General features: G+C 40.7%; 1 protein-coding gene across 7 annotated transcripts; it reads right to left on the bottom strand.

Moving 5' to 3' along the window:
- Positions 1-81: 81 nt before the first annotated feature.
- On the bottom strand, positions 82-27,688 carry STEAP2 (STEAP2 metalloreductase). 7 transcript variants are annotated; one of them, XM_059712247.1, is made up of 8 exons: positions 27,294-27,688; positions 26,998-27,053; positions 14,974-15,130; positions 14,209-14,733; positions 11,214-11,741; positions 9,127-9,291; positions 6,983-7,130; positions 82-1,472 (listed from the first exon to the last, which is right to left on the bottom strand). In XM_059712247.1, the coding sequence occupies exons 4-8, from the start codon at positions 14,698-14,700 to the stop codon at positions 1,342-1,344; spliced, it is 1,464 nt and encodes a 487-aa protein (XP_059568230.1). In that variant the 5' UTR covers positions 14,701-14,733; positions 14,974-15,130; positions 26,998-27,053; positions 27,294-27,688; the 3' UTR covers positions 82-1,341. The 7 variants fall into 7 exon arrangements, with proteins under 7 accessions (XP_059568230.1, XP_059568224.1, XP_059568228.1 ...); XM_059712241.1 differs by lacking the exon at positions 82-1,472 and having other exon boundaries at positions 2,130-7,130; positions 27,294-27,683; XM_059712245.1 differs by lacking the exons at positions 82-1,472; positions 26,998-27,053 and adding an exon at positions 17,426-17,530 and having other exon boundaries at positions 2,130-7,130; positions 14,974-15,082; positions 27,294-27,683.
- Positions 27,689-27,767: the final 79 nt, after the last annotated feature.

The following is a 27,767-nucleotide window of genomic DNA, read 5'->3' as shown; positions in this document are numbered from 1 at the left end:
TGTGGAGCAGGATTAACCAGACAAGTTTTGTTCCTATGACATTAATTATTCAAGTTCCATAACATGACTTGTTCTGATTCCCTGGACTCTATTAGTTTGCTAGGGCTGCCGGAACAAATACCACAAACTGGCTGGCTTACGCAACAGGTATTTTATTTCCTCACAGCCTGGAGGCTAGTAGTCGAAGTTCAAGGTGTCCAAGATTGGATTCCTTCTGAAGCCTCTCTCCTTGCTTGCAGATGGCCCCATTTTGACTTTGTCATCCCTCCATGGTCTTCCCTCCATCTTAAACTGCTCTTCGTATAAGGATGCCAGTTATATTGGATTAGGGCCCACTCACATGACCTCATTTTATCTGAATTACCTCTTTAAAGGCCCTATCTCCAAGTACAGTCATTCTGAGGTACTGGGAGTTAGGACTTCAATGTATGAATCTTAAGGGGATACAATTCAGCCCATAACTACTTCCAGCATCCTTTGGGTTATAAATGGAATTCATGGAGAGAACAGATTCAAGAGTAGAATATGCTTATTTAAGGCAATACTGGTATTCTTGCCTATAGGACACTGATATTTCTCGCAGGAGTGATAAATTACTATTTTGACAATTTGTCACTAGACATTTGATCAATGTGAATCTGTCCCCGGGAGATGCACTTCCTTCCAGGGCTCCAACATATCTGAACTTTGAGCCTGCTTTGTGAAAAATCAGTATTTCTTGTTTTATTTTCCATCTGAACAATCCACTACCAGAACTACTGTGCTATCCTAGGTTCCCTAGAGCCTGCTATAAACAAACAACAACATTCAACTGCCGCCACTTTATTGGGGGGCACTCTTTCTGGGAAGCATAAGTTAGGAAAAGATGGAAGTGAGGCAGGCAGTGGAGAAGGAAGTACAAACATAGGTGTTACTGAGCTGGCCAAAGCTTTGTAAGGGCAGTTAATTCCTAGGTCTTTCAGAACATTTTCCTGGAGGCCTATGGATTACTGCACTTCTCAACAGCCCATCTGGGGGAAAGGAAGGCAGAATTTATCCACCAGCTCCCTCTGGGGCTGCATCTCTTTGGTCAAAGTTCTCCCTCCCCTCAAGTAGGGTTGCAGATTTAGCAAATAAATAAATACATATTAGATCATAAATATTCCCATGCAATATTAGTAACAGAATTACATTTAAAAGTTATTTGTTGATTTTCTGAAATTCCAATTTAACTAAGTGTCCTGTATTTTACTGGCAGTTCTACTCTCAGGACATGAACACCCGTGCATTGCCAGGCAGCTTCAGAGGAAGCCTGAGTCTCTACAGACACTGTCCACAGGCACCAACGTTGATTTCTCCTCGTCAGTACAGCAGTGTGGCAGTGTGGTGATGGTGGTGATGAAGAGGGCAGCTCCAAGCCACTGGCCAAGAGGCAAGGTCAGAGGTGGAGGTAGTGATGGGTTGGGGTGTGGGCAGGAGGATTGCAGGCATGGCTACATGGATGTGGGGTGACAAATAACAATTTTCTGTAAAGATGAATCAATATTCATGATCATATCTTGTATCTGTAGGACTATACTGTACTACTCACTGGAAATATAGTAGTGAATAAAACAGAGTTCCTGCAATCTGGGCGATTACAGAATATAGCTTGAATATTGTGTTGAGTCCTGGTTTAAAAAAAACACAAAAACCTTAATGGCTCAGACAATGTGGTTGAGTGTCAACCCATGAACCAGAAGGTCACAGTTTGATTCAGTCAGGGCACATGCCCAGGTTAGGGGTTCTATCCACAGTAGGGGTGTGCAGAAGGCAGCTGATCAATGATTCTCTCTCATCATTGATGTTTCTATCTCTCTCTCCTTCTCCCTTCCTCTCTGAAATCAATAAAAACACATTAAAAAAAGAATAAATGCTAGTGAAAAGAAATGTTTGAGAATACCAACTCATTAAATAGATGGTTTTCTAAATTATTACTTTGGCCAAAACAAACAAATAGAATCCCCAGGATTCCAAAACTATTACGTGTATTTTTTGGATACTTCTAAAAAGAAAAAGTATTAGATAGCCTCCATAAAATATCGGAATTATTATTCAGTAAGATAGAAAAATTCATTTATATACAACATTTCAAAAAAAAAAAGTTAAAACACATTAAATAGTACTTTTTATTTAGGTGTTTATAAGGCAGATCTATGAGAATGATATAAAAACATAGCATATAATTTGATAGCAATAATTTGGTGATTACAGAGTTTTAGCAAATATCTATTACACAGTTATAAAGAAGACTATTTTCTAAGCGGATACAAAATATTTAATCAGAGATCAAGACAAGAAGATGAGTATAATTAATTAACAATGGAAAACCGATTCTAACATGAACTGCACATTTTCCTTTAAAAACTTTTAAAGGTAAGAATTATTGCATTCTAGTTTATTCAAACAGTGTTGAACGGTATCCTGACAAAAAACTGAAGGCTGGAATGGGTTGATTTTGACTTCATATAAAGAAACCCAAGTTTACAATGGCTTAAAAACTGGAAAAGGCAATCCAAGAAGTGTAGTAGTCAAGATCTTTTTAGTCTCCAACGTGCCTTCCTTAGGCTGTGGCCTTGGTACTCTTGGATTTGTCAAGGCTCCTGTTATTTCCAGAATTCCCGCAGCCAGACGGAGGAATAAGATAAAGAACACATGCTGGAAGCCCCTTCCAGGAAGTCACTCATACATCCCCCGTACATCTCTCTGGACAACACTTAGTCACATGGGACCACGAACTGCAAGGGCGGTCGAGGAATGTGATAGACAGCAGCTTTTAAAGAAGCAGGGCAACTCTGTCGTCCCTGTCCAGTTGGCTATCTGAAACACTATGTAAAACCTTTAAAGAAAATGTTAAGAGAATATTTCCTAGAAGTTGGCATTATGGAAATCATACAAAAGTCCCTGCTTTGGCAATTTAACTTAGCCAGGCTAGTCACTGGGACTATCCCATATAGTCTGCCCTAATTTTGAATGGCTGCATGTGTGAAAATCCAATGATTTGGAAAGCAAAAATCTCAGTATGCATATGTGTTAGGCTGAACTAAGCATTGTTTTGGTATCATATGGGCAGAATTTCTGAATATTAGCACTTTACAATTTTTCACATTAAAAACATTGAAGAACTTCTCATTCCTATAAAATTCAGTTCAAAGGTAAGAACAGATTGTGTTTCCACTAAAATTATTACAGTTCCATTTAGAGCCGTTACATAGACTGAATATACACCAGAATGTGTTTTACTGACGTACTGACTTATGAACAATTGAAGGCGGAGCATCTCCTTTTCTAGATGACACATCACAAATATTAATCTTAACCCTGGACCAAGGTATATTATTTGTAATACATTGGCACTGCTCTAAGTCATGAGTTTACAAAATAATTTCAATAACATTTTAGGCTGTTTACTTATTTCGAAACAGATTTTATAGACTGACACGGGTTCAGTGTTTATATTATTCCTAAAGAAATACTTATGAATATAATTTATGGTCCTTTATTTAAAATGTCTCATTAAGAAACCTTAAAATTCACAAATAAACCTCTTTCGGAGGAACTCTCTAAACAGAATGTATTATGAAATAGTTCAATGGCAAAAGGCAATTAAAAAGAATTAATGTTTTATATTTCACAGAAGATAAACAATACAAAAATATGGATATGATTTATTCTTTAAGCCCTTTTACACAAATAATTTTCATAATCTGACTGTATGAATGAGTTTACCTTATGCTACTATTATCAAATTAATTTCAAAAGTAAAATTCCTTAATCAGGTCAGGATTATGCCAATCTATTAGAAAGTAATCAGGTAGTTTAACACTGGAGCTCATTAGCCAATCCCATACATAGCACAAAATAATCATCTCTGATAAATACTATAAATATAATTTATTCATACTTTAAAATATTTTAAAATTTAAATAAAAATCTCTACACATAGGCAATCTCATCTAAATTTCTATAAATGCTTTGAAAAATATATGTTAGCATGAATATATTCTTATTTAAACATGTTCTTAAAAATTATTAATAGCGGAGACATATGACATCTGCACAAAAAAAGCTAAGTAGCATGATCAGTCGAGGATTATTTTCTTTTTAGGAAAAAATTACTTGATTTTTTGCATAAGTTTAAGACTGGATATGTTTTCTACATTCTTATAATTTTTCTCAGGGGCACGTCTCGAAGTACAGATTAGAAAACAAATTCCTATTACTTTAAAGTACCCACCACTTTCTCACATCTAGCAAGAACAGAATTCAGTCCTACTTCTGAGGCCAGAGTAATGATTTTTTATAAAAGTGATTATGAAAAAAAGTGATGAAGAAAATAGTCAGGTAGGAAATAGTAAAATAAAGCAATTAAATGTCAATTGAATAAAACAACTAAGTCAATATTTTTGCATTTTAGAAAGGCTTTGAAATATTTAGAGTTATAATATACTACCTTTATTCTAAAACTTCAAAACTAACTTTATCGTTGTAAAGGAGAAAAGGAGATACCATTTGAAGCAAGTTACATCTTATATATATATATTTTTTTTATAAACTGTTTTTTTGTATTTCCAAAGTCCCCATTTATCTCCAAGAGTGATCATTTTATTTATAATACATTGGCTACTCAATATACATGTGCAACAATATACTTCCATAGTCATCTAACTTTTAAGAATATTTAATTGTGTTTTCACATGAAATGGTGAACATATGGTCTTAAGACAGTGAAACTTAAGGAACAAGAAAGTATTGAAAATATGCTAATTTCACTAGTCCACTACAATAGTTTATGAGTGTTTACCTTTAAAAGTTATCACCCAATTGAATTCCTACTAAGAACTAACAAGTAAGTAATTATCAAGAGGGGAATACTATAATTAAAATAAAGAAAACGGAGAGCTCAATTAAAAAGTAAAAGACATTAAACTTCACCAAGAAGAGAACATCAGAGAATCATGAGTGATTTACCAAACTGGCATAATGCATAGTAGGGAAAGAGCCATTGGTGGGAAAGGCAGCCTCCACTAAGTAAATGCCCTTTTATTTTTGGCAGCTGGATTCAGTAGTCCTCAGAGGGTAAGCTTAGAAATATTATAATTCCAGAGAAGTGCATATAATTGTATCTTGTCTGCAATTTTTTATTTTAATAAGAGAGAGCATATGGGGAAAAATGTAGGGCATTCTAACCAAAGTTTGAATAGAATGACATTTTAATGTGGAATGTCAGCATTGAACATTTTTATGAATAATTTGTATGATTATATATCTCCAGAGTAGATTTATAATTGACCACGTCCCCTAATATCCTTCAAGCTTGCAAACTGCTCCCCAGTGAATGGTTGAGCAGGCAGGAGGACTTCTCAAGAAGAGAAAAGGAAATGACCAACCTACAGGGACTTTTTAAGATTCTGTAGGACCTCAGCCATTTATTAAAATTGCCATGGTCCTATCTCTGCTGGAGTCCCTCACGGTATTGGGAGGCATACGGACTGCTATGGGTCTCCTGGGTCACGTTCCAGGCAAGGTCCTCCCTCAAGGTAAGAACTGTGGATTGTATTACAATTCGATAACCACAACTCACTCTCAAGAATGTCAATGCCTTTATCCAAAAGAGGAAGCAGAAAGATCGGCATCATGAATGCAATGCACAGAGATGGAGCAGGGGCCATTCAGCCTAGTGGTTAAAATCACAGCCTCTGAATTATGACTGCTGGGGCTTCAATGCTGGCTCTGCCACTAACTCCATGACCTTGGGCAAATTACTTAACTTTTTTTCTTCAGTTTTCTCATATGTAGAATGAGAATGATAGCTACCCCTGTCACAGGACTGCTTTAAGTTTTAAATGGGATAATACAAGTAAAGTGCTTAGAACAACAGTACATGGCATGTTAGAATCCCTCAATGAACTTCCGTAAAATCCTGCACCATAGAGTGTGATGATTGGCTAAGGTGCAACAACATAGATCGGTTGACAAACAACTACCTGTGTGTATAACTAATATTTTCCCTTTAACTAGAAACAATTATACGATTTCCAGGATTGGTACTATATTAGCAAAATCAGTTTTGGAGGCCAACAATTACTGTCTTCTCCCTGACAACGTATTCAAATGGAACTGCTTTGTAACAAGGTAAGGGAGAAAATCTTTCATGGAGTACACATTACCAGTATATCTTTCATATCTCCAATGCATTTTTAAATATAATTTCAGGTTCAATTTGTCTTTTCAGTTTTGTGTTTGTTCACATAATCACATCAATTCACAAAATCAATGACATTCTTCAAATCCTATCTTATGAGACAAATACAAGAATCATGTACTCTTACCTAGATGCTAATGTAATGCATCCTTTCTTAAAAAAATATATGATTATGCATTTCTAATTCTTACGCTGGATAATAATTAAAACCTTGAGCTTCAGAAAAAAAACTTATCTATTGAATTATATTAAAACTTAAAATTCTGCTGGTTTGCAAAGAGTTTTTAACATTATATTATAATCTATATTATTAACTATAAATATTTTTGCCTGACTGTGGAATACAGTTTGTTAAAATAATAGTAATGTCACAGTTGTGCAAAACAACAAAAACACCTACATTTTAACAATAAGTTAACTACAAAAATCTATATTGACGAAAAATGACATTTTTGAACATGAATTGGAAGAAAATTCTACCACTATTTGGCTGAGATCACATTGAACAAGTTTCAGCCCATAGCAATTTGACAGCACACTGGCAACTGAACACACAGGAAGTCATACAAGTAATGGCATGAGTAGGAAGTCTTATGGCATCAGCGAGCACCATTTATCATCACATGACTGTGACCCTTTCTGGTGAGAAATGAGGAACTGCTCCTCCAACACCTTCTTCTGGAAACTGGCTCTTTTCCCAGCCCTTTTTAATTCTCTTTAGCTTTTGGCTTAGACATGGAAGAAGTAACACGCTCTTACCCAGAATTACAATTGATGGCAAAACAAGAGCGAGAACAAAGTTTGGTGGTGTATAAAACCTGTAGTACTCTCCTTCAAAAGCTCGTTTCCAACCATAAATTAAAACATGGAAAGTGCTTATGAGTAGAGCGACATAGCCAAGAGTAGACTTCGGATGGAGGAGGAAGAAAAAGAAACAAAGAATAAGAAACAAATTACTCAAATTCATAAGTGAACGTATTTTATCTTAAATTATTATTGAACTACTTTTTGTTCTCTACTAAATTAAACAATGTAAGCACTTTCACATATATATATTTACATCCATACTTTTTACTTGACACAATTAAAGCCATATTGCATAGTTTAATATTCTAATTATTTCATTTATTATATGAAGAACTTTCCCCTAATGTCATTGAGAATGAACCATTTAATGCTGTATAATATTCCATTGAATGGATGTGCTATAATTTATTTAACCATTCCTTTTGTTGATTATTATTTACTTTGTTTCCAGCTTTCCTCAACTATAAATAATGTCACTCTATGCCCTTTCCTATATTCTGGTTTATTTCCTTAGAACTGATATAGTGGGACTGCTAGTCAAAACATCTGGCTTTACTTTCAGGGTGTTGACAAAAACTGCTAAACTTTTTATATAGGTTATCCACATTTCTTCCAGTTGTGTATATTAGGAAAATTGAGTGTGTTTATATATGTATGCATATGTACATACTAACTGAAGGTAAATATGAAAAACCTTATATATTAACATGTAATATAAACAACATTTCAAACATGTGGCTTTATTGACCTTATTAAATGAAATTATTATGAGCACTGCAGTTAAGCAGTTTACAGGTTAAAATCTAAAAGGTCAGCATTCCTGGTTCCCTAAACTATGATGTTCGATTGTTTACTCTGAGACATACCCTATTACATAAATGTAATATTGCATCTGTAGAATGATGAAACATCTAACTTCACTGGGAAAGGATCAAAACTCTAGCAGAAAATTGTACTGTCTGCAATTACTCATCTAAATTTATAATGATAGTTTGCACCCATCTAGCACCTTTTATCTGAGGGCCTTCTATTTCTTTCCCAGTGTGATTAAACTAGCACTTTGCAAAGTATTCATATTTTCTTTCCTTCAAAAGAAGAAAAAAGAATTTAGACCAGGGAAATGCCCTTAATTTGAATGAGATTTTTAGATAATTTAAAAACAAAAAAGCTCAAGTTAATAAGGAACCCTTCTCCCCCAAATTCAGTTTATCACCAAATGATACTTATCGGCATTATAGTGCTGTAAACCATTTGATACAGCCAATACTGATTGGGTCTATGTTTGAGTTATATATTTTTAAATATGCAAATGTAGCCCTGGCTGCATGGCTTGGTTGGTTGGAGTACTGTCCCATACACAGAAAGATGGCAGGTCCGATTCCGGTCAGGGCACATACCCAGGTTGCAGGTTTAATCCCTGGTTGGGACACATACAGGAGGCAACCAATCAATGATTCTCTCTCATATTGATGCTTCTCTCTCCTCCTAAAATCAATAAAAGCATGTCCTCGAGTGAGGATTTAAAAAAATACAAATACAACCCCCTTTGTAGACACTCACATAAATATGTATATAACATATACTAAATATACTAACAAGTTCATAAGGCTGGTTGCTTGTCATAATCCATTAACTTAGTTATCTGGTTTGTCACTGCTTTAAAATATTGTTTTAAATATTAGACTGACATCCTCACTTAACTTCAAATTAATGAGATTTTTCTGGACATAGCAGGATGACTCAAAATATAAAAGAGTTCTTCATTTGGCTAGTAATACATTGACTGTTGGCTTCAACTTGTTCTAAGCTCACACATCCCCACCTTCATTTTATTTTTCTTATTAAAATAACCTTTATCCATAGCATAGCAGGCAAGGCTATCAAAGCCAATACTACCAGTGCTGTAGAACCCTGTACTGGACTTTCACTTACTAAACCAGGATGGTCCTAAGTTAGTCTCCAACCATATGAGGTCACCAAGCTTACATGCAAAAACACAGCTCCCAAAGGCTCTTTTCATGAGGAGCATTATTTAAAATTCAACTAACATTTGAATTTATGCAGCCCATTCCCACACCAAACAAAAACTCACATACCTGAATAAAACTGAATTCCCTCCAGTTTAAAGCATTGCTCACTGAAGGGATGGAGGTGACTGCCAGGAGGGACAGTAAGCCCAGGCTCATTATGCCAAAGGAGATATACATTTCAATTCTCCAAACTTCTTCCTCGTTCCAAGAGTTTTTAATGTCTGCATGAATCTATCAAGAGAGCAAACATGAGTTTCCCTTATTTGGTAGAGCATTAACTCATTCAGCACAGAGTTCACTGTGGGCATAAGAATCCATCACATATGGACATATTTAAGTTGTATTAATTCACTTTAACAAACTGTTATAGAGAACCTATTACTGGATGGTATTGTTTCGGGTATGGGAAAAAAGAGAATGGAGGGTTAAACAAAAGGAGGACTAGGATTCTCTCTTTCTTTGCATATGTGCGAGAAGAGTGGATAAACCTGTCTCATGTTTGTAATGCATCACAGTTACAGGGACTCTGGCATCCAAAGACCACGAAATGCCACGTGGTTTGTCCCAGGTGACACAAAGAAGTACTGGCGGTTAGACTTAGTTTTGAGTTACTTTTACAAGTTGGTTTAAACTTGATTGAATTGTTTGGGTACATTCTGGACTTAGTTCAACTTAGAACCTGGAAAAGGAATTTCTAAACTATTTTCTGTGTTCCTTTCTCACATCAAGAATATTTATATGTTGATTTATCTCTTTCTTCTTATCTTCTTTTCCACTGAAGCTGAGATTTCCCTGAGGGATCTGGGAAATTTGCATTTACTGAATGCAAATATTTATCCACTTGAATTGCCTCCTTATTTAATATACTTTTCCAACTGTCCATTTGCCACATTCCTATATAATAACTATATTGATAATGCATATATAATCAAGCAGAGTAAGAGGGATTGGGAGTCCCAAGGTTGAGTTGGAAGTAGGTAGCAGAATTTAAAATGGTGTCCAATGTAGGCCTCACTGTGGGGGTGAGATCCGAGCAAATGATTTGAAGGAGGAAGCTAGGAGAGCTGATATCAAAACCTCCCTATTCAGTTAAGAGAAGTAGTATTTTTAGGGAAAGAATGACTTAAAAACATTCAGATATTAATTTTTTCCAAATTATTTTAGGTTGAAATTGTTGAAACACATGTAAGTACTAGATGCTACATACATGGCCCATGATGCCTTGGCTCCTTATGAAAAGAAAAAGCTTTTACACATTTGTTTTGGTGCGGTGTCCTCGGCTTTCACTGAGAAACGCTACATCAGAGAGCTCCCGTGGGACACTGTATTTTATATTCACCGAGTGGGAATGACTGGGGAAATAGCCCATCATTAGGCTCCCTCCATGAAGCTCTCCTGGAGATTTTCTTGAGCTGAGTGCTAGAAAAGCTTCACCTGAGGAACTGGTATCCCTCCCGCTTTTTGATAAAAAAAAATCTTGTAGGCATATGTCTTCTGATATGGACTTCCTATTCTGTTTTATGTTTTCACTGGTTCTAATTTTATTTTATACATTTACTGAGAATTGCCTTAACATTTTGTGGAACATAGCCAATTACAGAACATTAAAATAATGAACTGTTCAGTACTGAAAGCAATCATTGCAATAATAACATTAAAAATGAAAGAACAGCCCTGGCCTGTGTAGCTCAGTTGGTTGGAGCTTTGTCGAACACACCAAAAGGTTTGATTCACAGTCAGGGCACATACCCAAGTTGTGGGTTCAATTCTGGTTGGGGCATGTGCAGGAAACAACCAATCTACATTTCTGCTCACGTCAATGTTTCTCTCTCTCTCTCTCTCTCTCTCTCTCTCTCTCTCTCTCTCTCTCTCTCTCACACACACACACACACACACATACACACACACACACAGTTCTTCTCTCTATAATCAATTTTCTGAAAAAAGGAAAAATCCTAATCCTTTATTTCTCTGATTTTATTCTGCAAAGAAAGGGATGGTTGCAGCTTTCACCCTCAATGATTTTGCATTAGCCATGAAACTCTATGCAGGAACATTATTTAAAGAACAGTACTTTTCCTGCCCTAAATATACCAAGGTATACAAAGTTGTACCCAATTTTTAATCACATAAATAACAAACATTCTCCATACCTGCTGATAAGCCATGTTGAGAAACAAGTATCGCTCTGATCTTCTCATTGGTAAGCAGAGGCTATAGGCAACATGGACCGAAGCGAAGAAAAAACTTAGTAATCCAAGCTGTTTTCTACACTGCAACCAGGTCTCCAACCAAGGTGGAAACCTCCTATACTTGGTGCCGTAATAAAGTTGATAAGCAGCTGCCAGGAGACCTGCTAGGTACACCAGGGACAGCAAAGTAATGGCAACTATGGGCAAGGTTTTATTCACAATCTCAATAGGAATCTTGTAAAAGTCACTCTGCTGGTTTCTAGCATAGGGATGTATCACATCTCTGACAAAGGAATAAAGAAAGAAAAATGTGGCCAGGCTTATGGCTACCACGACTGGCCCTCTCCAGAGGGTAAAGAGTTGCAGGGGTAAATTTTCAATCTCCCTGGCTGACGATAATGATCCCACGTCCACGGGAGTAAAATTCAACTGCCGGGCAAGTTCCACAACCTGTTGTCGAGCTTGAATATTGTTGCTGCAAATATAAACCTGCAGCAAAAACAAGAGACACATCATTACTATTGCTGCTTATGAAAATGGTGATGAGCCCACGCTCCACTTAGTCTATGGAGCATCACTTGTGATGACCAAGTGATGCAAAAGTTAAGGAGATAAAGCATTTATTAATTTCTTATTTATTAATAGATTACAATAGTGTCATTAAGAATGGCCAAGTCCCGTGAGATGACATGAAAAGAAAATGCAGACAATTCTGGCTAGAACCTGGGACCAGGATGACCTCAGGGGAAGGAAGGCAGGAAGAACAAAGGTTCTGGATCACCGGGTTCAATGGCAGTGGTGACTCCAGGCCTCCCCTGCAGTGGGTGGAGTTTGAGCTGCTGGTTGTGCCCCGCCCCCTCCAGCTCTCTCTCTCCCACACAGAACAGGCTGGAGCTGCCTCGCCAGGCTTTCCTGGATAATATTTAGTTTGGGGGCGATAGTGGGTAGTGATTCTGCCTCGTAGGGTGATTATAAGCACTGCCTTTTACAGATAATTCAGCAAGAAAGAAGGTGGGCGTGCACTCAGGACTGAATTTGCAACCAACACCTTTAAATTATGTCATGATGCTGTTTTATAAAATTTATCTTTTGGCTCAGAAACCAATTTGCCAAGTATCTCTGGAAAAAACATGGGTTATCTCAAGTATATTATTTCATTAGTCAGAATATGATATTTCATCTTTAAATGATGACAATATACTAGGTGGGGAATGGTATAATAAGACTTACTGAATTTAAAAAGCAAATCAACTGCCATTTTCTAACACTAAGGTGTTAACCCTATAGGAACTCTAATGATAAGATGGGTGGGTTTGGGGATGGGCTTTAGACTACCACAACCTCTTAGATATACTACTGAAGATGAGAATTCAACAAATATTTGCTGAGCACCAAATTCATTGCTAGAGTGAGCCGCTATTTCTTATGGTTAGGTCATCTCACCGAGGGCTAGAAAAATACTGCTATTAAGTAATGTTTGGGGGAAACAGATTCCTAAATACATTTATCCCTGAAGATGTTTATTATAAGGGTTCTAGAACAGACCACACTGAAACACTGGCATGCTAAACCTCTGTACATTATGCTGACAATGTAAAGCTCTTTGCATTGTTAATTTTACCTAATATTAGGCAGATGAGTGACAAAGTCTATACTACTATACACATGCTCATGAACTTCTAAAATGGAGTGGGGGACAATACCTATATAACTGAGAAATAAGGAAAAGCATTCTAAATTAATTTATTACAGTTGTGACAATGATGAAGTAAACTCTTTTACTTGTTGGAAAAATCCTATAAATTATGAAATTTTATAATAAACCTAAAAGTATAAATCAAACATTCATAACAAGGACACGAGTAGTATGAACTACAAATGAAACTATTTCTGTAGCTCCCTTTGAATTAAATCATTGTTCCACAAATTTTGTTGTTGTTAAAGGATTAAAATGATCACAAATATGGGCAAAGGATTAATTTCAGGCTTATCTCTAATTTAGTCTGTATACATCGCTCAACTTTGGTGGATATGCAAAAGGAAAAAAAAAAAAAGGATTCAGAAATAGCCTCTAGGAAAATTGGAAAATATATATTCTTTTACTAGCCTTCCAAATTAAAGACCCGAAAGTGAATGGCTATTGTGAATGACATGCAGCATGCAGTGATATAATACCTGAATTGATTTTCTAAGACTCCTAACCAACTATCGTTATGGACAAAAATAACGAAGGTATTTTGTCATCATGCTTAATTATAATGCAGCATCACACCTTTAAGGAGCACTATTCATATGTTTACTTACAAAGGCTCTCATTCCAAAAGGCATGGAGGGAGTTCCCCATCTGCTTTGATTTTCAAGGTGAACTAGACACAACCCCTCGCTCAACGAGAACCTAAGAAATCCAATCTGCTTCTATCTTCCCCACAGGGATTAAAACCTACACTTAAAAATAAAATAAGCTGTACTACTGTATTTTAATAAATTCTATGGATAACCTATGTAAAATAAAAAGGCACTCCCAAAGCATTCTTCTGGAGGGTCACACTAAGTCGTATTTCATACAGTGATGGAATACAGCTACAGAATAGTTGCAAGCAAGGAAGAGGGGAGAAGAAGGAAGAGGGAGGAAAGACGGTTGGGAGGGAAGGAGTGAAAGACAAAGGACATGCTTGCTGTTTATTTCTATTTTGGAGGAAGCAAGGAGAGATCAATTCAATGTGTCCCATTCTTCATCAGCCAACCTTGCCTTTTCTTGGATTAGCTGGTTATGAGAGAAAAGTCCAAGAAAAGATGTGTGCCCCGACGAGGTCAGGACTTTCGGGTGCTCATACATAGTTTTCTAAATGATAATCATTGGAGGGGGTCTGAATTTGGTTTTTAAATGTATGCTATTTGTTTAGCTACGTAACCACAAGATACTAGATAAACAAGAATGAAATGTAAAAACACACACCTGCCGGCTGGCATCCTTTGGCCCTAACTGAAGTGCCCAGGCTGAGATAACGTTAAATCCTTTGACAACCAGTGAATCCGGGAATAAGGAAGCCAAATATTCAGCATTGGACTCTGGGTATTGGTTTACCCTCATGTTATTGCTCACATCAATGAGGATTTTACCCACGAGCAGATGTCTCAGGTCCCACAGGGAGGTGTAATGTTCTCTGTGTATAGCAACAAATATTATATTTGTTTTTGTTAGAACATCTTCATGATGAGTGACATCTACCACATGAGGGAAAAATTCAGAAGCAAATTTAGGATTTCTACTTCCTATGACCACATGATAGCCACATCTAATAAGTCGAATGGTCAGGGATTTGGCAAAATCCCCACTTCCAATTACCCCTACAGTGACCTTCCTTGCATCTTTGATACTATTTATGCCATTAGGCAAAAAAGTATCACTAAGGCTCTTAGGGCTTCCCATCATCGAGATAGATTCCATGACACAGACTCTTCCAAGATCACCAGGGATATCCTAGGAGAGAGAAAATAAAATCTTCATCAATTACCTCTTACCAAACGTGAATACAGTTTTAGACATTATAATATGGCCCTCGTTTGTAGACATACAATATTTCTGCAAGCTCTATAACTTAGAGCACAGTAAGACACAACGTGTAAGCTAAAAAAGGATCTCGGAATAGAAAAAATGAACTGTCACAGAGCTGACATGCTAAAGTGGAGCTGCTCAAATTTTACTGTGCACATGAATCACCTGAGAACCTTGTTAAAACGCTGACTCTGACTCAGCAGTTCTGGAGTGCGGCCCAAGATGCTGCATTTCTGGTCCAGCGAGCTGCTGCTGTTGGTCTGCAGACCCCTCTCTGAGCAACAGGCACTCGGGAACACAAGGAAGAGATGGATGTCTTCACCTAGAACATTTTAAAAAACACCGTTCTAACCTGATTACCCAGTTTCGCAGCAGATCAGAAAAGCTGCTAGTGGTAGAAAGGACTATGGTAGGACGTTATAGCACACAGGACAACAGAAGACAGAAAAACCATGAAAAACAAAGGGCTCTGACCAGGTAGCTCAGCTGGTGAGAGCGTCCTTCTGATATACCAAGGTTGCGGGTTCCATCTCTGGTCAGGGCACATATAAGAATCAACCAATGAATACATACATAAGCGGTATAACAAACAGATGTCTCTCTCTCTCTCTCTCTCTCTCTCTCTCTCTCTCTCTCTCTCTCTCCATTCCTCTCTCTTTCTCTAAAATCAATCAATAAAATTTTTTTTAAAAAAATCTTTAAATCCAGACTCTCAAGAGTCATTTGGCATGGAGTCTATAAACTATCCTATACGCCTGACTCGTATTAAATGAGAATAAGATAAATCAACTACTAAAGAATGAACTACTAATGAACCTTGGCACTTACATAATATCTTAAGAAAAACAGGCATAAAAATATAATAAAGTGCCCTAACTGGTTTGGCTCAGTGGATAGAGTGTCGGCCTGCAGACTGAAAGGTCCCAGGTTTGATTCCAGTCAAGGGCATGTACCTGGGTTGCGGGCACATCCCCAGTAGGGGTGTGGAGGAGGCAGCTGATCGATGTTTCTCTCTCATCGATGTTTCTAACTCTCTATCCATCTCCTTTCCTCTCTGTAAAAAATCAATAAAATATATTTAATATATATATATATATATATATATATATATATATATATATATATATAAAATAAAGTATTAAATATCACTGGCTTCTATCATTCCCCCTATATCCTTTAACTTATCATTGAGAAAGTTAGCTTCTCAATGATATTAGTAATGTGTTTATGGCCTTACAGTAAATTACACAATACTTGTGAAATCTTTTCTTCTTTTATTCATTGGTGGGATAGACTACAATGCAGTTACTCTTTCTGGAGAAATTTGTCAAATTCTTTTTTAACTGACTAACACCTGAAATGTTCGAAATATCTTTCTCCAGAATACCAATCAGATTGCCATAAATCAGTGTCACTAATGGGAATGAATGAAAAATATTCTTCCTCTCTCTCCTCATTGCACAATTTCTTTTATGCTAAAAACAGATGTGGATCACTTCAGAGAATTTAATGGATTTTACAGGAAAGATGAAATGTTTCAAAAACATGTTTTGGGGGTTTGTACTAAATGAAATTTGAAATTACTGGAGCTAAAAATATTCAACTTTTTACCCTAGAAATGGATCACATACAATGACTCAAAAAAACCCAACAAAAAACCCCAGTAAATTAATCTTTAGAAAGACAAAATAATATAACCTAACTAGAGGCCCAGTGCATGAAATTTCATGTACTGGAGCGGGGGTCCCTCAGCCCAGCCTGCCCCTTCTCACAGTCCGGGAGCCCTCAGGGGCAGGTGGCGATGCCCCCATCACACCTCTGCTGCTGCCACTGCTGGCCTGGTTATCTGAGCCTTGGGCGGCCTTGGGCAGCCGGGCAGCCAACATCCGGGCTTGCCTACACCTCGGGCAAGCCCTGGGCAGCTGGGGGGCTAAGGGAACTGGGGGACTCCAGAGGCAGGCATGCAGAGCAGCCCGGCCCACCAGGGGGTGGGCCCGGCCTTGCCGAGTGCCTGCCACCCTGGTGGGGCTGAGGGAACTGGGTACTGCCATCTTGTGGCTATGGGCACTGCCATCTTTGAGAGCAGGGCAATTAGCATATTCCCTCCTTATTGGCTGTGGGTGCCGCCATCTTTGTGACGGCATGAGGGTCAATTAGCATATTCCCTCTTCATTAGATAGGATTCTCATTATAGCATATTCTCTGTCAGGTTTGTTGTGCTTTATATATTAACTGATTGAATTCCCACAATCACCACAGGAGACAGGTGCTAATATTACCATGCCCATTTTAAAGATGAAGATACTGAGACAAGCAAAGGATAATTTATTTGTTCAAGGTCATAAGAGAGAAAGTGAGGGAGCTAGGATTGGAATCCATGTGCAATTCAGCTAAGGCATGTGTCATTTCGGCAAATGTAAGGAATTTAAGAAAGGGCTTTTTCTTTGGGCATGAGGGAAAAGGGGAAGAGTTGTGCTCATCCTATATAATAAAACCCTAATATGCAAATCAACTGAATGATCATTTCATTCAACAATTCAAGTTGAATTGACCAACTTACCCCTAGTCCTATATATTGTCTAAGGGTAAAAGGGTTACTAAGCTTACTCACAGGAACCCAAGTGTCACATACCCTAGTCCTAACTTCTTCTGAGTAGAGATTGTTGCATCTCCCAAAATATAAGAATTGCAAAATCTTGAAATCTATCATGATGATCAAGGTCTTTTCAAACTAAAACAAAACAAAAGCAAAACAGTATCAGTTATCTGCTAATTTTATAAAGCAAATTCAAACCCCTTCAGTAAATCAGAATGTGGATAAAAATTCATGAGGAGCTAATGGGCCTCCTATTATAACATGTATTTTTATACATATTTACAGGGAACTGTTCTAACATGTTTGACTCTTATTCACATTATATTTCTAATGACAAGTTCTAACTGAACCCTTTAATGGTGTGACTGTAACTATAAATAAAAGTTGGCCTGATAAATGAGACTCTTCATTATAGTTTTAAGGGATGTAAAAGTATCCACGAAAAAGAGAAAAAAAAACCCCAACTTGTAAAGGATCTGAGAGATGAGTTATTTGTGTATTGTTGAAAGCTTACAGTACTAAAATATGTGTGCTATTTAATAGTGCACAAGGTTTTCATATATAACATTATCTTACTGAATTCTCAAATGCCTGTGGAGTACACATTATGCCCATCTTAAAGATGGGAAAAGAGACTCAGAATTTTAATGATTTGCTTAAGTCAATGCAGTTTGCAGTGATCCAACCAGGATTTAAATAAGAGTCTTCCAATCTCTGCTCATTCTAAAACTGCAGTGTAAACATTTTAGGGGAGATCTCCAAATGTCATCTGTAACTATACTCTCTAAAATCAATACACACTTTAAATAGCTACAATGTGAATCTCAGTTTAGGATAGTTTTAGATAAATCCAGAGCTATAAGCTTAAGAATTCTAGCTATAAAACAGATAAAATGCTGAAATAATCCCCCCCCCCAAATCAAAACCAAACAAAGAATTAAATTTATTAATACTACAAAACGAAACATGAATGTTTGCTGGGTAACTTTTGAGGAAACTCAGCTAGCAACCCATCTGTCTTCTGAGGACTCTGCAGACCGCCTGCTTTTTAGAGGGAAGAAAGAAAAGAAAGGTGTCCTGTGGGACTCATCCATACACAGGCCTCAGAGCCACTCATTCCCACAAACGATGGGTAACTATCTAGTGCTGACACCCTGGGGCCAAATCTCATCAATCAATTCCTCCTTTGCTAAGCTACCATTTGGATCACTAGCTTAACTGCTGAGCTGAAGTTAATTAAAACTGTGGCATCTGCAAAAAAAAAAAAATGGGGTTATAAAAAGTGAATAATGTCAATATCTGAAGGAGGTTTACCTTGTATTTACCAAAAAAAAAAAATTACTAAAAACCTTACATTGTACATTTCCATTGACAAGAAATGATGGGACTGTAACTGGCAAGACAGACCTACTCTGCTGTGTGACCAGCATGAATTTATGGAGGCCACTGTGTTCTTTGCATAGGAGAGATAAATGACATAAGAAACATGGCGCTTATACTCAAGGAATTTACATTATAGTTAGGAAAACACAAGCTGTACAAAGAATTAAAAGCAGAAAGAAAAAATAACCTCACATCATCATACAATTAAGAACTAGCTTGGACGATAAGAGTGTATTTGCTCTAGAAAACCAGGGAATAGAAATACCACATGGTGTTCTCTTATTTCAAGTCATTCATATTTATAAAATTATACTTACAAAATAATCTCTAAATTACACAGGACTGACCCTGACTGGGTAGCTCAGTTGGTTAGAGGATCGTCTTGATACCTACCCCAAGGTTTCGGGTTCGATCTCTGGTCAGAGCACAAACAAGAAGCAACCAATGAGTGCATCAAAAGGGGAACAACAAATCCATGTTTCTCTTTCTCTCTCTCCCACTTCCTCTCTCTCTCTCTAAAATCAATCAATAAAAATTTTTTTAAATAAAAATAAGTTACACAGGGCTGCTTCAAGCCACGTTAATGACAGTGTATTATAGGTTCATTTACTAGTAAGCTTAAGACTATAAGCACCCTAAGTTAAATTTGGCTTTCTGTGACCTTAAAAGTGTTAGAGCACTGGTTTCCAAATATAAAGTTATCACTCGTCTATAGTGATTAAAAAGTATATGGAACAACTAAATATCAAACACATAAACAAGGAACCCTTGTGCACTGCTAGTGGGAATGTACTAGTACACTAGTGCAGCCACTATGAAAACAGTATAGAGGTTTTTAAAAAATGAAAGGCAGAACTATCATAGGGTCCAGCAATTATACTTCTGAGTATTTACCTGAAGAAAACAAAAACACTAGCTCAAAAAAGAAATGTGCATCCCTGTATTCACTGCAACATTATTCACAAGAGCCAAGATATGGAAACAGCCATGAAAAAGAACAAAATCTTGCCATGGACAGACCTGGAAGGTGTTATGCTAAGTGAAATACCGTATGATTTCACTTATATGTGGAATCTAAAAAAATAAGTAAAACAAAACAGAAACAGACTCATACATTCAGAGAACATATTGGTGGTTGTCAGAGGGATGAGGGGTGGGAGGATGGGCAAAATAGGTGAAGGGGTTAAAGAAGTAAACTACAAACTGTCAGTTATAAAATAAAGAAGTAATAACCTTGTTGCAGATGGTATTGAGATAAGGATGCATATGTTTATTGGCTAACAAATACAACTTTTTCTCTGTTGCAATAAGTCACTTGTAAAAAAAAAAAAACTTCTATGAAAGGCCTACAGAAACTCATTTCCCTAATTTCAATACCATAACACAAAACAGATTACAAATAGCACTAATGTCCACTGAGTGCTATAAACTTTAGGGCTAACTGGTGATTGACACCTATTTAGCAATGAGGAAACAACCCATGATCATAATGATATTTGTCCGTCCATCCATCTATCCATCCATCCATCATCCCCAACCATTCACCAACCCAACATCATCATTGGCCCTATCCACTAGGCATCAGGCTAGGTACTGACACTGCAATTACACAAAACAGGCACTGGCTTCCTATCTAATTATATGATGAAATCAAGAATGTGGAAGCATACACAGCAACTGAAAAAAAAGCGTTATTGAGGTGTAATTTACACAGCATAAAATTTACCCACTTTAAGTGTATACATTAGTAATTTCCAGTAAATTTACAGTTATGCAACCATCACCACAATCCAATTTTAGAACATTTCATCAGCAGTCACTGTGTTTACTCACATTTTAACAAAATTGGCCCACAGTACGTGCCTCTTTTAAAAAATCCTGCCTCCCTTAATGTTCTGAAAACCCCAGGGGCTGTCATACACACGGCAGAGCGTGACCTGAGTTGTGCTGACTCTGCTTGGTGCAAGGGGAGAAATAGAGGGTCCCACCGTTTGGGGAAGTTTACAGGCAGAACTGCAATCTCAGAGCTGCCTCTTCCCTCAAGGAGGAAGGGTCCTTCGGAAGCAGGGGTTCTCAATTTTAGGGGCACGATCGATGGACCAAGGACCTTTGTAGCATAGTGATATCTAGTCACCACCACCCATCTGCTCAGATTTTTATTTCCTTGGTCTGAAATTCAGCCTGGGCATCAAGCTTTTGTTTTAGAGGTCATCAGCCAAGACTGAAAACACCTCTACTAAAAGTTTCAGGATGCAACCTAATACTTGTTTTGGTATTTGGAGATAACTTCTGTGGCTTTTGGATCCTCAATTACGCTCATCTTTACATTATTGTTTGTGTCAACCAGTCCTCCTTGGCACCAATTCAATGCCAACAGGAATCCCCAATATGGGTTCAGTGAAGAAGGAAACATTATTCAGTCCAGAACAGCTCACTGTGATACAGCAAGGCTGTGTGTGAGGTGGCCCCCAAGGCCAGGACCCTCTCTGGCTAGACCTCCTCTGCTCTGTTCCTGGCTGGTCAGCTATGCTCCACACCGGTCTGCTTTGCTCTTTGCTGGTCTGCTCCACTCTGGGCCAGTTTGCACTGGCCTGCACTGCTCTGCTCCAGCCAGAAAACAGTCTTCCCTGTGAAGGGAAAGGGCATTCTCATAACCAGAGGGGAGCTGACTTACAGAGACACAAGTCTCTGCCCTGGGTCTCCTTCGACTCATGCAAATGAGGACTCCAAATCCTCAGTTCGACTGGTCCAAAAGGCATTGTGCTGATTGGTCAGAATAGGGCCGCTCTGATTGGTCAGTGAAGAGACAGATGGGAATACAGCGTGCAGCTCTGATTGCATGAGGGAAAGCCTCAGTCCTATTGGCTGGAAGAGGATTCCAGGAACTGCTTGATAAGGCCTGGCTCGGGTGGCAGAAACACAGTGCAGGCAGTTCAGTGCAGGCTTTCCCCTGAAGTGCTGTTCGCATGAGAGGCTCCTGTGTATAAATGGCTGCGAGGCTCTGTTTTGTTTTTACTCGTTGTTTGTATGTTTTTAAAATTTGGGCCCAGTCAGCCACTGGGAGCCTTTTTTAGTAGGTATTTTCTTTCTCAGGATCCACGTCTGTAATCATGAAAAATAACACTAGTGAGAGAACAACTGTTGCCTCTGAATGGTGGAAGCTGGAGAATTTACACGCAGCTTTTCCCCTTTTTCCACTCAGGCAGTAACAGCATCAGTAGATCCACTCACTATTTTGTAATTTTCTCTTCACTTTCCTTAAAATGTGTCACCCCACCACACAGCATACTTCGTTCCTGTTTTTTTTTGCATAACATGCAGAATTCTGAATGTTCGAGTGAGGTATCTCTTCCTTCTGTCTGACAAGGGGCTCTGCGTAGTTCTCCAGACACCCTAGGTTCTGCTGACCTGAGCAGACGAGAGTTTCCAAGCGGATTGACTGGCTCTAGAAGAGCGCCTACCAAATTTCAATGTGAATATGATCACCTGGGAATCTTGTTAAAATGCATTCTGATTCTCCAATTCTGGAATGAGGCTCCAGGTTCTGTATTCCTCCCAAGCTCCCAGGTGATGCCTGTGGGCCTCACCAGGTGATGCTGTGGTCCATGGGCCGCGCTCTGACTAGCCTCGCTATCTTTTCATTTCATGTTTTTCATAGGAAATATAGAATAAATGATTGAGAAGGCTACTATGGTCATTATGGAAGACTTGTTTATGTGATGTCGAGAAGAAAGAACAGGCCTAGGCTTCTGAAATCAACTCGTTTTCTGAGTCTGTTTCCTTTGTAAAATGGAAAACAAAAGCCTCGCCAGTGTAGCTCAGTGGTTGAGTGTCTGCCCACGAACCGGGAGGTCAAAGTTTGATTCCTGGTGGTATGATTCCTGGTCAGGGCACATGTCAGGGTTGCAGGCTTGACCTGCAATAGGGGCGTGCAGAAGGCAGCCAGTCATGATTCTCTCTCATCATTGATGTATCTATCTCTCTCTCCCTCTCCCTGCCTCTCTCTGAAATCAATAAAAATATATTTTAAAAGATACTTTTTAAAAAGGAAAACAAAGAGGTTGTACTTGACTCCTGCAGTCCTTTCCAACATTAAATTTTGTTTCCAAATCTTTTTTAAAAAACATATTTAAAATCATCTAGCATGCCTATAAGCATAACCAATGGACACAGACAGTAGGGGGGTGAGGGCATGTGCTGGGGGGGGGGGGAGGAGACATATGCAATACTTTCAACAATAAAGAATTTAAATTAAAAATAAATAAAATAAAATCATCCAGATTTTCTCATTTCAATAAATGGTACCATAACCTACAAGTTGTATAAGTCAAAAATCTTGGAGTCATTCTTGAGTCCTGGCTTTCCCTTACCCTTGACATACAATCCACATCAACTCCTGTTCTCCAAAATATTTCTTAAATCCCTCTCCACTGATACCAGTTTAATTCAGTCTCTAGCATTTCTCATCTAAACTCTACAAACACTTTCTAGTAAGGTCTCTCTCTTTGTTCTCCTTTGCCTCTTCCCAAATCATTCTCCACAGAGCAGCTAAGGTCATCTTAAAAGGTAAATAGAACGATGTCTCTCCCTCAAAATTCAATGGTTTTCTGTGGTACTTAGAACTACAGCTCCCTTCCTGACCACCACCTAAAAGGCCCCAAATGAACTCGACAGCCCCTGCACACCTCTCAATCCCATCCTAGATGACTGTTATTCCCTACTAGGGGCCCGGTGCACAAAATTCGTGCACTGGGTGTGGGGGAAGGGGAGTGTCCCTCAGCCCAGCCTGCCCCCTCTCACATACTGGGAGCCCTCAGGCGTTGACCCCCATCACCCTCCAATCGCAGGATCGGCCCCTTGCCCAGGCCTGATGCCTCGGCCAGAGGCGTAGACCCCCATCACCCTCCGATTGCCTGATCGGCCCCTTGCCCAGGCCTGACGCCTCCGCCAGAGGTGTCAGGCTTGGACAGGGGACCCCCATCTCCCCCCCGATCACTGGCTCTGGCCCCCGCTCAGGCCTGAGGCCTCTGGCCCAGGAATCATGCCTGGGCAGGGGACCCCCATCTCCCTCTGATCGCTTGCTCCACCCCCCGCCCAAGCCTGATGCCTCTGACCCAGGCTTCAGGCCTGGGCAAGGGGACCATCATATCCCCCCAATCCCTGGCTCCGCCCCCCACCCAGGCCTGATGCCTCGGCCAGAGGAGTTGACCCTCATCACCCTCCGATCACCAATCACCGGATCGGCCCCTTGACCAGGCCTGAGGCCTCCGGCAGAGGTGTCAGGCGTGGGCAGGGGACCCCCAGCTCACCGCGGTTGCAGGCTCCGCCCCTGCCCAGGCCTAACGCCTCTGGCTGAGGCGTCCGGCTCGGGCAGCGGGGACCCGCAGCTGCAGCGGCCCCGCGATGGTGGGCTCCGCTTTAGGCCCAGGCAAGGGACCCCTAGCTCCCGGGACTGCCAGCTTTGACCATGCCCAGCTCCCATCGCTGGCTCCACCCCTACTTCCTGCTATCACTGGCCAGGGCGGCAAAGGCGCCTGATTCTGCCCCCCAGCTCTTAGCTCCCCCCTGGGTTTCCGATCACTTTCAGTGGCAGGGGGATTCTTCCTGCTTTCCCTTTCGCCTCCCTGCATTGTGCCTGCATATGCAAATTAACTGCCATCTTGTTGGCAGTTAACTGCCAATCTTAGTTGGCAGTTAACTGCCAATCATAGTTGGCAGTTAATTTGCATATAGCCCTGATTAGCCAATGAAAAGGGTATCGTCGTACGCCAATTACCATTTTTCTCTTTTATTAGTATAGACTAGAGGCCCGATGTAGGAAATTCGTGCAAGAGTAGGCCTTCCTTCCCCGGCTGCTGGCACTGGCTTCCCTCTGGCACCCAGGACCCGGGCTTCCCTTGCAGTCCCAGCTTCAACGGGCGTCCGGTCTAAATTAGCATATTACACTTTTATTATTATAGACGGTCCAGACAGACCATCCTTTTCTACAAGTAGAAAAGACCATTCTGGTTCCCATGTTGAGAACTTTGCACATGCTGTTATGTCTCTTGAACAGAATGAGTCACTACAGTTTTTCTTTGTTTTCCTTTCAGCTCTTGTTATGTTTCCTTTATAATTACTTTATGCCATTGTTTCTTTATTCACTATTATTTCTCTCACCAGACAAAAAGCTCCCTGAGGGCAGAACCAGGTTTATCTTGTCCATCACTACCTCCACAATGCCTGGCACATCAACACTAATAAAAGAGAAAAATGGTAATTGGCGTACGAGCTACCCTTTTCATTGGCTAATCAGGGCTATATGCAAATTAACTGCCAACTAAGATTGGCAGTTAACTGCCAACTAAGATTGGCAGTTAACTGCCAAAAAGATAGCGGTTAATTTGCATATGTAGGCACAATGCAGGGAGGCGAAAGGGAAAGCAGGAAGAAGCCCCCTGCCACTGACAGTGATTGGAAACCCAGGGGGGAGCTAAGAGCTGGGGGGCAGGGCAAAGGCGGCCCAGGGGCCGCCTTTGCCCTGCCCCCCAGCCATGATCGGAGAATCAGGCGCCTTTTCTGCCCTGGCCAGTGGTAGCAGGAAGTAAGGGTGGAGCCAGCGATGGGAGCTGGGCAGGGTCGAAGCTGGCAGTCCCAGGAGCTAGGGGTCCCTTGCTTTGGCCTAAAGTGAAGCCCACAATCATGGGGCCGCTGCAGCTGCGGGTCCCCGCTGCCCGGGCCGGACGCCTAGGCCAGAGGCGTCAGGCCTGGGCAAGGGGCCGATCCTGCGATTGGAGGGTGATGGGGGTCAATGCCTGAGGGCTCCCAGTATGTGAGAGGGGGCAGGCTGGGCTGAGGGACACTCCCCCCCCCCCACACACACACCCAGTGCACGAATTTCGTGCACCGGGTCCCTAGTAGTAAATAAGAATCCAATATTCGTTGCTGCTGAATGCATCAGAAAACGTCCGGACCAAAAGATATGTAATAGGTCTCTAGGTAAGATCCCTCTTTTCATTGATGGAGGCCCAAAGCAGGTAATTAATATGTCAATATCATGGTTATGTGAATGTCATGGTTACTGGCTGAGTACAGAATAAATGTATCTCCTGATGTCTTGAAGGCCTAGTCTTTTAAACTTCTGGTTTGCCTTCTTTCTCACCTTTCTAACTCATTTATGATCCTTTAAACATTTGTTTGCCTTCATCTGTGCTACTTTTTCAGTATTAAAGGTAATTATGTTCACTCACTACAAATATATTTTCCATGTCATCACTGCATAAAAAGTGACTTTGATACAGCTTTTCATTTCCTTTTTTGCATAATTAGCTCAATGTATCATTATTGATATTGTCTCTCCCCTCAACCCCCAAAGGACTGATAAGCTAAGAGAAAGAAACGGCAAATTGTTTCTAAATACTCTGAAAACTATCTAGGATGGGTATTTTTCTTCTGTAAACAGCTTTTAATTTTTGAAACAACAGAGGGAGAGGTGCAGGGTAAAAAATATACACACCTTAGAGAAAGAAAAAAATAAATGGAGATTAACATAGCAAAGAAATAATAAAGTGGAAAAAGTGGGGGTGGGGGGGAAGGAGGGTGGGAGAATGGCCTAAATGGTTTGGAGAGAACTAAAAGGGTTCCCAGAAGTGGGGCTGCTAACAGGACGATAGTCTAATCAAGACATGAAGGTGGGGGAAAGGTCAGACGTGTGTTCCATTTCTCCCCGTTTCGCCCATAATGACGAATGATAATTAACCATGGCCTGTGATAAGAGTTTCTATCTAAAAAAAAAAAAAAAAAGAACTGCCTGAGGAGTAAAAACTGACACCAATTCTTCCCTAAAGGGTGGGGGTAATGGAAATCTCCTGACAAAGATTCTCTTGATCTCTCTGCCCTATTTTAAGAGCCAGATTTTTAGGGCATAATTTTCAACAAGTTTTGGCTGAGGCTGAACACCGGCTCAAACATCATTGGGGACAGACACTTAAAGACGAAGCCAATTACTTTCTAAACATACAATGGCCTGAACACACCAGGGTCACACGATTGGCTAATAAACAAAATGAATACTAGAAACACTTCCTTGTTGGCAAAGCAGCGATGTATGATTTTCCATGAAATGCGTCGCATCAACCCCCCCCCCCCCCCCCCCCCCGGTGGTAGGTGGCCAGGCTACCCGGGAGGCTAAGGTAGCCGGCCAGTCCCTACTCTGGGGGGGCACAGCCTACCTGGGACGCTGTCTCGATCCTGGCCTCCTTTCTCCTGGGCCCAACCTCCGGTGTATCTGGGAGCGAGGGAAGACCCAGAGGAGAGGAGTAGGGGGTGGGATCGGTGGACAGACACCCCCTCCGGAGCCTTCCCACTCCCCACCTCCAGGTGCGCGATCGGGAACGCCGCCGCTCAGGACGCACCCCCGCAGCGGGCGCGGGATCCGGGCAGGAAGGACCCAGCGCTTGGCACCGACTGCATCCCGACCCGCAACTCCGCGCCGCTACCTCGCCTCGCGCCCTCCCGCCCCGCTCACCTCCGCGCCCTCCGCGCCCTCCGCGCCGAGGCCAGCCTGTGGGTCTCCCGCGGCGGCGCCGACTCGCCGGGGGCCCGGGCTCGGGGCCTAGGGACTGCGCCTCGGACCGGCGGCTGCAGAGTGGCGGCGCGGCGGTCGCGCTCCCGGCTCCCCGCCTCTCCGGGCGGATCGCGTGGGGCCGGAGAGGAGGCGGAGGGAGGGGGCGGCGGAGGCCAGCCCGGCTGTGACGCACCGCCGGGGGCTGCGCTCGGAGACGGTGCGGAGCGCGATGGCCCCTGGAGCGCGGACTGGAGGGCCGGCGGGCGGGGAGGGAGAGCGGTGCGGCTCGGGGAGGCGACGCAGAGTCCGGAGGGGTCACGGGAGGGCGTGGGGGAGAGTCCGGGAGGAGGGCGAGCGCCGAGTGGGGCGAGCAGTGCCCAAACGGCTCCCGTTTTGAGCTCCTCCCCACTCCACCCCCCGACCTGGGAGCGACTG

Source organism: Myotis daubentonii, chromosome 10 (assembly GCF_963259705.1).
Source record: "Myotis daubentonii chromosome 10, mMyoDau2.1, whole genome shotgun sequence".
Taxonomy (NCBI): Eukaryota; Metazoa; Chordata; class Mammalia; order Chiroptera; family Vespertilionidae; genus Myotis; species Myotis daubentonii.
The sequence above is the reverse complement of the archived record's forward strand: the minus strand, read 5'-3'. Positions and strand labels throughout refer to the sequence as shown.

What these genes read in the sequence shown, in the direction of transcription:
- STEAP2 (XM_059712241.1), bottom strand. Translation starts at nt 14,700, where the DNA reads ATGGAATCTATCTCGATGATGGGAAGCCCTAAGAGCCTTAGTGATACT. An exon ending in CAAAGGATGCCAGCCGGCAG is followed by an intron (nt 11,742 to 14,208) that starts GTGTGTGTTTTT and finishes TTTTTGCTGCAG; the next exon opens with GTTTATATTTGCAGCAACAA. An exon ending in TCAACATGGCTTATCAGCAG is followed by an intron (nt 9,292 to 11,213) that starts GTATGGAGAATG and finishes CTCTCTTGATAG; the next exon opens with ATTCATGCAGACATTAAAAA.